This window comes from Semicossyphus pulcher, unplaced genomic scaffold, assembly GCF_022749685.1.
Source record: "Semicossyphus pulcher isolate SPU_LCO1_2020_fin unplaced genomic scaffold, fSemPul1.0.p SCAF_11, whole genome shotgun sequence".
NCBI lineage: Eukaryota > Metazoa > Chordata > Actinopteri > Labriformes > Labridae > Semicossyphus > Semicossyphus pulcher.
The window spans coordinates 24,994,736-25,007,690 of record NW_027211615.1 but is presented as its reverse complement, the minus strand read 5'-3'; the positions used below and the strand labels follow the sequence as shown (position 1 = coordinate 25,007,690).

General features: G+C 38.7%; 1 protein-coding gene across 2 annotated transcripts; it reads right to left on the bottom strand.

Moving 5' to 3' along the window:
* Window positions 1-1,518: 1,518 nt before the first annotated feature.
* On the bottom strand, window positions 1,519-12,440 carry LOC138585192 (microtubule-associated protein RP/EB family member 3-like). 2 transcript variants are annotated; one of them, XM_069657474.1, is made up of 9 exons: window positions 12,371-12,440; window positions 9,065-9,131; window positions 7,855-7,979; window positions 7,617-7,762; window positions 6,527-6,686; window positions 6,367-6,408; window positions 5,243-5,379; window positions 3,796-3,948; window positions 1,519-3,034 (listed from the first exon to the last, which is right to left on the bottom strand). In XM_069657474.1, the coding sequence occupies exons 3-9, from the start codon at window positions 7,973-7,975 to the stop codon at window positions 2,966-2,968; spliced, it is 828 nt and encodes a 275-aa protein (XP_069513575.1). In that variant the 5' UTR covers window positions 7,976-7,979; window positions 9,065-9,131; window positions 12,371-12,440; the 3' UTR covers window positions 1,519-2,965. The 2 variants fall into 2 exon arrangements, with proteins under 2 accessions (XP_069513575.1, XP_069513576.1); XM_069657475.1 differs by lacking the exon at window positions 6,367-6,408.
* Window positions 12,441-12,955: the final 515 nt, after the last annotated feature.

Sequence of the window (12,955 nt, the reverse complement as noted above, 5' to 3'; positions counted from 1 at the left end):
GCTCTCAACCAACGGCTCTGCTGATTTAACCGTCCGCGTGCCACGTCTCTTTGTCGGCATGACGTCAGAATGATGCGTTTGGACCGTTAGTTTCATACCTATGGTTTCATTTCTAAGGTTGAATTAGACAAGTTCAAACAGGTAATTGTTTTGGTTAAAATACCTGAAAGAATTACCTCAAGTAACCCGTATTTTTTCGAGTTTTCTGTGTAAAATGTGTACAGAAGACGAGTAGGGCCAAATGAGAAGAAAAGAAAAGACCTGTAAAAGTTTTTATTGAGTTGAATTCCCACAACAAAGTCAGATTTTTTAGTTAGAAATCAAGAATAAAGTCAGAAAACTTAATTTCAATGTGTCAATCCTCTCCCATAAACTTGTATGTATTTTAGCTTTACACAGTGATAGGATATAAATCAAAGCTTTTATTGAAAAAAATAGATATGATGTCTTCTTTCAAGTTTGAACCAGTATTTAGCTATTCATATAATGAGAAACACTAACATATCTTTGCTACCAGGTTCATTTTAAGTCGAGAAATTAACCAGCAGATTGAAAAAAGAATTTAAATAGATAAATAAAAAGAAAACACAAACTTAGCTGTTCCCGCTTCTCAGATATACAGTAAACATTTGCTGGTTTTCTTAAGTCTTTAATGATAGCAACTTAGACATAGGGCAAGTGAATGAAAATGACAGTTAGTTGCAGCTCTAAATATGCCACACAACTCGATGTTCTTCACTCCATTAAGCATCATTTACCTGTCTTTAAACAGCTAAGTTTACTGATCAAATAATCCCAAGCATAGCAGTAATGTCTCTAATACCAGTCCTGATGTTATCAGTTTACTGTCATGTTGGTTTATGGGAATATTAAAAAACTATAATAAAAATATGTTTTTGGAGGTGTCCATCACAATGAATTTCAATTTTAAAATCATTTCAAAATGAGACTGCAGTAAAAAGTAAGACAATTAAATATGCATGAAAATTAAAATCAGGATTAGCCGACTAAAAGTTGGACATGAACAAATAATACTTTCAGCCCAGCACTATATTTCTCTTGTTTCTGTTAGCTCTCTAACTAAGCTACATTGCTGACAACTGCCAGGTCCATTTAAACAATGGGCCTGCTGCACTTTTCTGTCTGGCTGCAGTCTGGGGAACAGACGGTGAATTTTGGCCACAGTGTCTCTCAAATGAGGCACTTAACATCAAACTGATGAGTCACTAAGTGTTTGGCACAACCCTCCTGGATCTCTCACAGGACCTCCTCCATGCCATCTAAGTGGATGTTTAACTGCTGACCAAGGTGGACATCCTACTGGGTCAATATGTTAATTTTTTTGCAAGTCAATTGTACTTTTATTTGTTAATAAAATCTCTGGTTTCAAATATGATACGATATGTGATGTTAACAGTCTGCCTGACGCTGTTTTGCATGGGGAACACGGATTAGATCATATAAATGAGTAAAAGAGCGAAAACAGGGCAGAGACCACACAACACCGATATGGTTTTCTTTAACCTCAGAGCTTTATTTTATTGCAGCAGTAACTCCAAATGATGCAAGTTAATCACATGGCTGCCATGGCAACAAACGGTGAGAGAGGGTTTGTTGTTTGTTCTCTTCGGCTGGTCCGACTACTGTCAACAACAACCTGTGAGTCATAAGAAATCACAGCCATAGTTCCTTGGCAGCCACCGTGGCGTTGTAACGCTTTAAAACAAAACTCAATTAAATAGCAACAGAAAAATAATGATAGCAGCTACAATGTTTAACTCAATTATCACAGTCAAACATTAGTATTTAGTAGTGTCTGTCTGGAGTCTTACCTTTTTTAAATTTGTTCATTCAGATAAATTACATTAACACTGACCCTATCTGACTTGGCCATTGAGGAATTCAATGCAAATAAAAAACAAACCTCTTTAAAACAAATCTACAAAATATAAAATAGCATCTTTCTGTATCTTTCTGGCTGCAGCCAGTCACTGCATGTTGGCATTTTTGATCATTTCAGTCCATTTGTTTATGCTACATTTAGTGCAAGACCTTCCATTTCCCCAAATCCAAAACCACATATTTTGTTTTCAGAAACTATAGAGAGAAGATTAAAAAAAAAAGGTTAATAAATAAAAACATAAATACATCATGCCTTCTCATAAACAAGCTGTTAACAGTTTCATGGAGCAAACACTCTCCTGTGGGACAAGTCGATGAATAAGAATATAGTTTTGTTATATTTTTTTTTACATTGGAATGATGACGTCTTTATGCGTGTACATGTGAGCAATTCAAAATCTGTGATACGTATGTTAGCGGGCTTAATGTACGTTCTTATGTGTCATCATATGCAGTATGTTCAAAATAGATGTGCGGGCCTCTCACCTAAGGGGCTAAACACAATTTATAATATCACTATCACTGAAATTTACAGCCAAAATATCAAAAAAAAACATCACATTGTGTGGAAAACATTGAGTGATTTCATATATAAACTCTGCATAAACCCTGTGCGCATTTGTGTGGCCACCAATCATAGTGCGTGGTGACAGAACTTGACCCGCCTCTTTAGAAGACAGACAGAATAATTGATTGCACTGCTGGCTCCAAGCTTTCAGTGCTGGGTTCCTTTAATCTCATTGTTATTAACCTTAAACAGTTCACGCACTAGCCCTACGGTGCACCTGCCCTCTCTGGTAACAGGATAGAGTTAAGCCAAGTCCAGACAGGCATGAGTTTAGTGTCCTTTGCTAGTAAGAGTTGGGGAAGCGAGGCTGTGCAACAGAGACGTCATGGGTATGGAGCGCAGACAAGATGGGAGAAGGAGTAAGGGAAGATGTAAAAAATAAAATAACAGGGGAGAAGGGGGAGGGTAATGACAGAAATTATAAGGTAGGTTAAAGGGTGAGAGGTAAGGAGAGGGAGACAAGTTGATGAAGGTGATGAAGACAGAAAGCAGAGTTCAGAACTCTTCCTGGTCTCCCTGTGCCCCTTCCTCATTTTCCTCATCCTCTGGTGGTGCAAATCCCTCCTGCAGAAAAAAGCAGAGGTCAATATAGCGGTTACAACATTTGGTTTTTGAGAGTTTTGGCTGTTTGGCTCCGATTGGCATCGATGGGAACACAAAACCCGGGTCGACACACTAATCTCCGCCCCCTTTCCGGGTCGATGCTATGCTCCGTCTGTAACTTCTGCGACTCCTTGTCATCTCAGCTACAAATTCCACCCGTCTCCGTCCGAGCAGCGCTCAAACATCCTTTCAAATTTGTCGGCGCCGAGTTTGATAAACAGACTGAACGAGTAATAGATACAATAAAGACCTAAACCCGTAACTTCAATGTTTACTGACCCTGTCTCTGGTGCGTTTGTGACGCCAGACAGTGACGCAGCAGAAAAGAGACCGACAGAAGTATACTTCACTGTCAATGGGAAAAGAGACAATCAGCATCAATAAGCTGGTCTTCCCAGGTCTGAAAAACCTGCGTGAATGGGCTACTTTCGGTGGGAAATGGGGTATATGAGTGAGGGGAGATTTTCCACTAATCTATTTCAGATTTCATCATTCTCTTAGACGGATTAAGAGATAAAATATGCCAGAATTAATACAATTCCCTCAAGGAATTTAGAGCAAGTCCATCTGCACTTGACTGAGCACTTTTAGGTATTCACCAGACTGAATAAAAGAATCTTCACAGACACAGATTTATGCTGGTCCCACTCTCGGAGATAAAAGGGGAGATTTGGGATCAGTTGCTGCTCTGTGTGTGTGATCTGACTATTTGTTTTGTTTACCTCTGTAGCATACAGTGTGTCCATTATTTTGATGAGGGATTGGTTGTTTTCACTTTCGTGTTCCTGGCAGATGAGCTCGATGTCTCTCAGCTTTCCGAAGTAGAAGTCCCTCTCCTTTTCCAGTCCCTCTACAGTCAGCTTCAGATCCAGTAGCTATTTGCAAACACAGAAATAAAGAACTTTAATACACCTGCCAAAAAAATCTGAGATAGAATATAGTATGAATACAGATGGGAACTCATTGAAGCCATAGACTGCATAAAAAGATGGAGACGTGACAATTCTCTAAAAGTGAATCCAAAACATTTCGAGCGCCCCCTGCTGACTGGCTGCAGTATAGGTCATAAAGCCTGCCTCCTCCATGTTAACAGATAAGACATGAGTCAAACTATAAAATCAAAATACACGTCAAATAAATGTTTCTCAAACATGGTTTCTGTCATCATAGTTAGTTCTTATCATGCTGATTTATGTCCAAGTGTTCATTTTTCTGACAAGTTTACTTTTAAGTAGTTATTTGATGCTATGAAAAGGATGATTGACAGCTCTGCGGACAAATCCGGCTCCTGCAGCCGATCTGTTCCAGATTAGCAGAGTAAAGGAGGATCGACGAGAGGAGACTTAACTATTGAGGTTTCCATATCTGTGAACTTCTGCTTCAGCCCAACACAAAAAAGCTGTTCTGCTGTTAAACACGCCGGTGTGCGGGATCTTTTTTTAAAAGAATTTAAGTGTGTGTCTTGGTTAGCGAAAGTGGCGATGGCGGCTCAATCCGCAGATCTCTAATGCGTTACTCTGGCTCCAAATGACATCACCAACGCAAGATGGCAGCACCCGGCACGGGGGCTATTTTGGCATCAATTCCGTACAATGAGAGCAGGTGGAAACGTGTCATCCATCTTTATATAGTCATTGATTGAAACAGGTTAAAAAAAAAAACAGATGTCAAAAACAAAAAGGCTGCCTTGGTTTCTTTGGACTAAGTCATGCTGCACAAACTCACTGGTCCAAACGAGCCACACATCTGTGTCTTACTTGTTAATAAGACTTTTTTTCCTCTTAGGAACATACTTTAAAATGATCAGCAGACTGTACCAGTGTCAGAATATGTGGAGTCAGTCCAAAAACCCCTACACCCTGTTTTGATCTCAGGGCACAGTGACCTTGCGTTGTATTTTCATTATAAGAGAGAGCAGTGTCGGCCAGGTGGGCCCTATTTGGTATTCTCATCATGACGTTGCCTTTGCCAAAAAATGACTGAAAGTGTCAGAGTGTAATTTTGGAAACCTTCAAACCAGTGCTGCCGACCTGTGTTAACACTGAAGGGTACCATTAATCAGAAATGTGAGACCTGCAGGGGGAGGCTGGTACCTTGGTGGGCTGCAAAAGTAGTAATCACCAGGATAGTTTTATAAATTTTTGAACAGATCACGTTAATCAGTGTTACCTGCTGGTTGAGCTCTAAGAGCTCTGCGTCTCCTCCATTGCGGGCCAGGGGAGCACTCCTTCGGGTTGCCGCCATGTTGATCTGCCTCTGCGTGGTGGGTACAGTCTTCGGTGCTGTGGGAGATGTTCTCATGGGAGCTGGAAAACAGAAACACACACACGTGAGAGGGACTCGCTTCATGTTAACCAATGCAGCTGTCCACACTGGGCTCTGCAAGCTCATGTTTTACTGGCATTAAATGTTTATGTGATCCAAAGCATCTTTTGATTCTTTAAGTCGTTTTCACATTAGTCTTTTTATTCATGTTAGTATGTATGGCATTTTGTATACATTGGGAGTGCACAAAATAAATCACTAATTTATCAATGCTACAATTTACAAAGGCAGTGTGTCACATCATTGTGATTTTAATATCTTATTCGGTTGAAAAATAAAAATTGTGATGCACAAATAATCATTCCTGTGAATCATGGAGCAAAATAATCACAATATGATTTTTCTACAATGTGCAGTAGACCCCAGTGGACAGTACACCAATGAAAGACATCAGCAATCACCGTTGTGTGGCAGATACGCTGCTTTCACTGTGCTGCTGTGAAGCAAAACTGACTTGTTACCGTAGAAACTCAGACTCGAGGTCTAAAAACTGTTCTTAATTTTATTAACTTAAGAAACAATTAAAGTTTTTTTGGCAGTTTATTGCAAACATATAGGCTTCCCATCAATGCCGGAAAGATTTGTGTATCTTATTGTTTTAGATTAAATTGTTGCCTACTTTAATGTTCTGTCATATAGAGCCAGTTTAGAGTAAGTCCGATTGACTTGCGTTGGAAAATCCATTTTGCCTCTTTAAGTATTCTTATTCACATGCAGCACAACGACATTTTTATTGGCTGACTTTGAATAATGAAAGCAGATCTTCTGCAGTCTAAACTGCCATTGGACAGCCTTTGTCATTTAAATTATAATACAGAGATACAACGAGCCTGTCATACTGCCCACAACAGGCCAGAATAAAACAAATCATTAGCCAAGTGACAGTTTGGATGTAGGTAAGACACTCGTAAAGCATTGACAAGCACACACACTCACACACACGCACATGCTCGATGAAATGATGTTACCTGAGCGAGTGGGTCTTTTAGGTTTGTGGAGAATGGGATCACCTGGGTTAGAAGGTGGGGATGCGGTTGCATGAAGTGGTGAGGGTAATGAAATGAAAGCCTTTGACTTCACACACAGCTGACTGTGTCAGAAACACACAAGTGTGTGTGTGCATCGTACCTTGGTTTGGTGGAGGCGGCGTTCCCTCTTGGCCCTGCCGTATCATTAGCGGATCATATTCTTTCCCATCGTAGTTGGCGTCAAAAAACTTCTTAAACCACTGAAGGAACTCAAAGTTGTCCTGGAACTTACCCTTCACCAGGCGCTCCACAGGGATGATCTGAGAGGCACAGGTGGAGACAAAGAGAGAAAGGGAGGGAGAGAGAGATAACGAGTTATAATGAAGGATTTCACAGAGCTGCTTTGGCCTATATAACAGTCTGCATATGGAACTAAAAGAAAGGCTTAGACCTAGATGGCAGAAAAAGATGCAATGGGGACAGAAGGACACGCCTGCAATTATAGGGTCACTCTCACTGACCTGAATAATTAAATTTAGGGATAACACAATAATTAGTTACTATTATGTCAGGGCATCCCTGTGTCCTTCTTAAAGATGCATGTACATAAATGAAACTTTTTCTTTTTTAATAACTTATTTTGTACTTCCTCAGATATACAGTACATGCTGTTAGAGGTGTGTTGGACAACAGAGCTTTACTGTGAAGAGGGATCAAGCTATGATAGATGTGACATGTGGCATTTCTACACATAAATATATTGGCATTACAGTGATGGGGTTACCTTGGGATTAGTCTTGCATAGCCCGACTTATTTCTACATTTCGTCTTTGCCAGCCCCGGGGAAAGGTCTCGCTGAGCTCAACAAAATTGCACTAAGGATAAAAATGTCTGGGTTGTTTGTATTTGCTTAAATTAATCAGAATTGTCCTGGGTGGGGTTAAACCCAAGACACAGCAATGGTGCATTTGTAACACTGTTTGGAGGGAACTTGTTTTGGTGTGGGGAAGTGAGCATTAAAGGGTTATTTACACCTCCACTTTTTAAAAACAATAACATGAATATAGCAGAAGGGGAGGAGAATTGTTTGCAAAGCGACCTATGGTAGGCTTTTACGCACAGTCTCCAACCTGTGAGTCAGACTACCCTGGGATACTAGTAGTTAACAACCCCTTAAATCTGGGGGGCAATTTGTTTAATCAAATTGGTTTGTGTGTGTGTGTGTGTGTGTGTGTGTGTGTGTGTCTCACCTTGTCCACACTCATTCTCTTGAACGCAGCCTGTAAGACCTTGAAGTTGTGGATGTATTCATGTTCCAATTTAGCGTTGAACTTGACTTTCTTTAACAATATGCAGCCTGGAAACAGCATGTCCATGAACTGGCAGTAAGCAGCACCTAAAGGAAAATCAAAACACAGATATTTACTTCAAGAGTTCATTGTGCAATTTAATTACAAGCTCATAATGAAAACCAACGTGTGTGTTTACCTGAACCGAGCTGCTCGATCTTTGTGTAGGTGAGCTGAAGGGAGTCGTTGACCCATGCTAACATGTCATGGCGACTAAGGTTCTCTATGCTCATAGAGGTGGAGTAGACATTCACCGCCATCCTCCTGCACATACACACAAACAAGTACACAAACATTATATGCTAGTTATTGATTTCGGTAGGCTGATAAATATATGTGTATGTCTGTATGTGTCTAACTCTATGTTAGCTGGAACACAGCCTTAAATCCTCAAGTAAGGCCCTTTTGTTTGTTTCACAGTCGAGCCTGGAGACTAAATGTGACTGGTTTTTCTTTTAAGACGTCTGTACTTTGGAACGAGCTGCCTGAGGAATTTAGGCTAGCCAAATCAGTTTGATCTTTTAAATCCTTTTTAAAATCACACTTTTATAAAGAGGCTTTTGTGTGAATAACTTGCCATGCACTGCTGCTCTGGAGTTTGAAATCACTGAAAGGTCTTTTTTTCTTTCTCGTATTCACCCATTACTCTTGTTTTCGTACTTTGGCAAACAACTGTATGTTTAGCTTGTTTGTTTAGTTTTATCTGTTGACATTCTAATATACAAATAAAGCTATTATAATTGTTTTTATTAATTATTTAGTTGTTGCCTTGCATCTCAAAAGGTGAGGGGAGAAAAAGTGAGTAAATTAGTATAGTTCCAGCCTGCACTGGGATGAGTAGACTGGGGCGACTTCTGTCTCTTGCACAAAGGGGAAACTCCAGAGAAGTTTCTAACTCTGTTCTGCATCATTGCTAAAGCTGTGGAGATCATATGACACAAAACATTTTCTTCTGAAGATAAAACAGCAAAGAATTTGTAAAATGTGAAGTTATTTTCAGAAAATAAACCTCTGACTTCATTAAAGAGATTTATGATGGGCATACTCACAGCATTAGTAGAGACAGAAAAGGGTCATATATTGTATTTAAAATTTTTTGTTTTGTAATAAAATGTTTTATTGTTTTGGATTATTTATAATAATTGTAATTTTCCATGTATTGTATTGTATTTTTTGCTTTGTTTTGCAAAGTTGTGTGGAAACAAAGTTTATTATTTTTATTTTGCAAATGTTAAGAAATGGGATTATATATGCTAATGCTGCTAGTGAATAAGATATCCTGTCTGATAAGGAGAATATGTGAGCTTGATTGAATGCTGAATATCAAGACAAAAAAATACTTCACTCACCTGCGCTAGATGTGTGTTTGGTGTAAACTTCTTAATCAGGTTGTGGTGGACAACCTTACAGAGAGACCTGGAGACAGAAACAAGATGGCTGTGAGATATCAGTCATGCAACCATTCATACAACACTGTCGGGCTGCAGCTAACGATGTTTATTGTGGATTAATGTGTCAATTATTCCCCTGATGAACCGTTAAGATGTTTGGTCTATTGAATATCAGAAAATGGTAATGCATGTCAATCAGTGTTTCCTTAAGGCCAAGATGATGTCCTTAGATGTATTTTGTCCACAACTTAAATGTATTCAGTTTACTATCATAGAAGAGAAACCAGCTATAACAGATAAAGTTACTTGCACTTACAATTTGCTTTTTCTTCAAAAGTAACTGACATTTTTAAATGCCCTTTAAACTTGACTTCCTCTGTTCCAATGTCCACAGTAAGAGTGAGAACTGTTGCTCAAGAGCACCTCCTCAGGGTAATAAAGAGGGACACCACAGATAACCCAGCAGCCAGTCACCGGTTCACTCTCTACAGGTCACTAATCTCTGCCTCAGTTAATCCTTTTAGTCCAGGTGCAACACGCTGTAACAAATCAGAGTTCACAAAGGCAGCTGAGATCCCCAGCAGGGAGATACAACAGACATAAAAACCAACACAGCTACGATTCATCACGCTGACAGCTTCAGATAAGGAGAATCCAACAACACCGAAGCTTTTTTCTGTGAACTGAATGCCTCCAAAATAAACACCGTACAGGATGTTGTGCTAAACAATAACTTCCTGGCTGCAGTGCTTGACAGAGGTAAAGCTGTCCACTAGAACATGCTGCTGATTATGTTGTGACTGGAGAGGCTACATGTGAGTAGATGAATACACAGAGCCCATTTTAGATATCTTATTTGAATAATTGTTACGTTTTTTTTTGTACGTTTATTGCGCTCCCCGACTGTCCACATGTGAAGCAAACTGCAAAACTATCTGGTCACTAAGACCTCCTTAGAAATGTCAAAGACAATCAAGTAGCAAATTGATTTAGAGTGACAGTAACTGCATTTACATGGACCCTTGAAATAAGCGCCCATGTAGAGAATCTTGTTAAGAAAGATTTTGATCATAAGTAAGAAATATCGTTTATGTAACCACAGCTATTTACACTGCAATACTATTGGATATTAAGTTACCTGTTCAATAAAAAGTAATCAGCAGGGATGAAACAACTGCGATAAAAAATGTAGATTTACAGACTTGCAGACTTTTAATTCCCAAGCTAAAATATGCTGTGTATAGTCTGTAAAATGTCAAGATTTACTGCTTTAGTTTGTCTTTTATGATAGTAAATTGATCTATATCGGACAAATCAAGGTGTTTGAAGACATTTACTACGACTCTGGAAGCTTGTAATGAGCATTTTAAACAATTAGCAAATATAAAGACAAAAAATGACTGTACTTAGAGGTGAATTTATAATGTAATTCTCTAGTCACAGCCTTACCTCAGGATACCGTGCTTTAAAGGCTTAAAAAAAATAAAATAGCCTATGACTCAAGTTGACAGTTGTTAATGATAATAGCGACAATACATTAACTCATGCTGCAGAATATGAGAACAGTGTCAGTTATTTATAATGAGATGCATGACTGGATGTGAAAGAGCCTAAGAGTGTAACCTTAAACCTGGATTTTCCCCAACAGAGACGTTATTTCCAGAACATTACACAGATCTTCCATAGATCACAGTAGTAGTAGTAGTATTTTTTGTATGTTGTTGTCCAATTCGATAGTAAAAATAATTCCTAAAAGCCGTCTTTCTCTGCTATTTAAAAGCCCAAACTACCGTTTAACTGTTAAATCTGATTTAAAATGATGATTGCTAATTACTTGTTTTAGCCAGTTTCTTAAAATGCTACCTGCTTTAGCATCTTAACTGGTCATTGTTTATTCTCTTCTACAGTAGTACACAGATAGTTGTCTTAGCCGGATGTCCATTTATATTGTACTTAATGCAGTAACTAGAAATGGAGCAAATAGCAAGTCAATTTGTAGACTGATTAATAAAATGTATTGTCATTGCACTGGTGTTTATTTTAGCCGCTTTTTCCTCAGTGTTAGTTTGAATATTTTGTGAGTACTACTGGAATATCTCTGTATGTATTTTCTGTGTGTGGCAATGAGGGGGCTGAACTGCATGTTTTTGCAATCCTCTATTGTATAAGGACAGTAAAACTGAACCTTGAACCTTGCGAGTGCTGTATTGCTGCCAGACTACAGTAGTAGTAGTACTGTAACAGACTGTAAAGCTGTTACAAAACACTAAATGTGTTCTTCCATTAAAGTTATAGTCGTATATATAGTTGTACTTGTAACATATAAGACTTAGACAGTCTTAGACAAACCTTCTTATAGCTCTCCATCCCTGTCTTGTTTGTTTTCATTTTGCTTATATCTTTTTTGCCTTGTTTAACTTTGTGATTTTTGCCTTTTGTTTATATGTTTTTATATTTCTGTTTGTGAAGCACTTTGTAACCTGGTGTTGTCAAAAGTGCTCGATAAAACTTTAATTACTTACCCTGTGTGTTTGAATATGAAAATAAAATTTAAAAAAATGTTCATACAGTCATAAACTGTACTAATATCAGTACAAACACATCAAAATAAAAAATGTTTTCTCCCAAAAAATAAACGTATACATAATCTAATCTAGCCAAACATTATTTATTATCAAATAAAGGAAATATCAGTGTCTGTAGGTTGATATTCGCTGTAACACTCAGGGTCAGCAGATATAATAAAATGACAAGGTCGAATCGTTATGAAGAACGTTATACCTGACATAAACCGTTTATTGTGACAGAAATGTGCAGCCGTTGGATGTCACGGGTCAGCCGGGTGTTTGACAGTTGACGTTGCCGGGGGTCGGTACGACAGGCACTGCTGCCACTGTGTGTGACTGTACTGTAATGCTGTTAGCTCCTAGCTAACTACTTACACTGCTAACGCTGGCTGGCTATTGTTGTACCTTAATTCAAAGACTTTCAGCCTGATTAAACTAAACCCCGGCGATTATAGCGAACTCAAAATACGCCCAAGTGTAACTAAAAACGGGACTTTCTTCAGCCTGACGTTGACGTTACCCCCCTCTGAAGGCCTTTTGGATAATACACACACGCATGTTACCGATGACAGAATAACTGTCACCTACGGGACGATACAAGTATTTATCTGAGACGTAAATTAAACAAGCCGTTAAATAAACTGATTTTAAACGTAAAGGAGCACATTTTAAGTTAAGTTGAGTTAATATTACTCACTGAAGTGCGACTGCGTCCCTCTCTCAGCCGTCCCGTTGTGTCTGATGATGGGCTTTTCAGTTGCTATAACCCCGACTGTTGCCTCAGCAAGCTGCGCGAGACTGCTCCAGACTAAGCCGTAAGAAGAGCGCATGCGCAGAGCAGTTGCCGGTATTTTACATTACTTTTATGGAAACTGGTGGTCCCGTTAGCAGCCATGACGGAGAAATGGATCCGACAACAGTGGTCCATGTTTTGTGATTATTTGCTGATTAAAGTAACCTCTAGTGCTTATCACACCTTCATAGTTTCACTCTACCTACTTTGGATGAATATCAAAGCATCAAAATATATTTTAACATATCTAAACATGTATCGTTTTTCTTAATAAGTGTAAGTGTGAGTTTAATCTGTGCTTCATATTACGGTTATATTCAGCACAGTAGGCTACTAAAGGGATTTTATTTTTTTGCATGGATTTTTGGTACGTTGTCTTATTGTAAGTAATCTGAAAATAGGCTTTATTCTTTTTTTTTTAATGGGGGTTTCATATGGAGCAGATTCGTAAAGATGAAACCTGCAATGGCATAAATTATTTAGCAATGA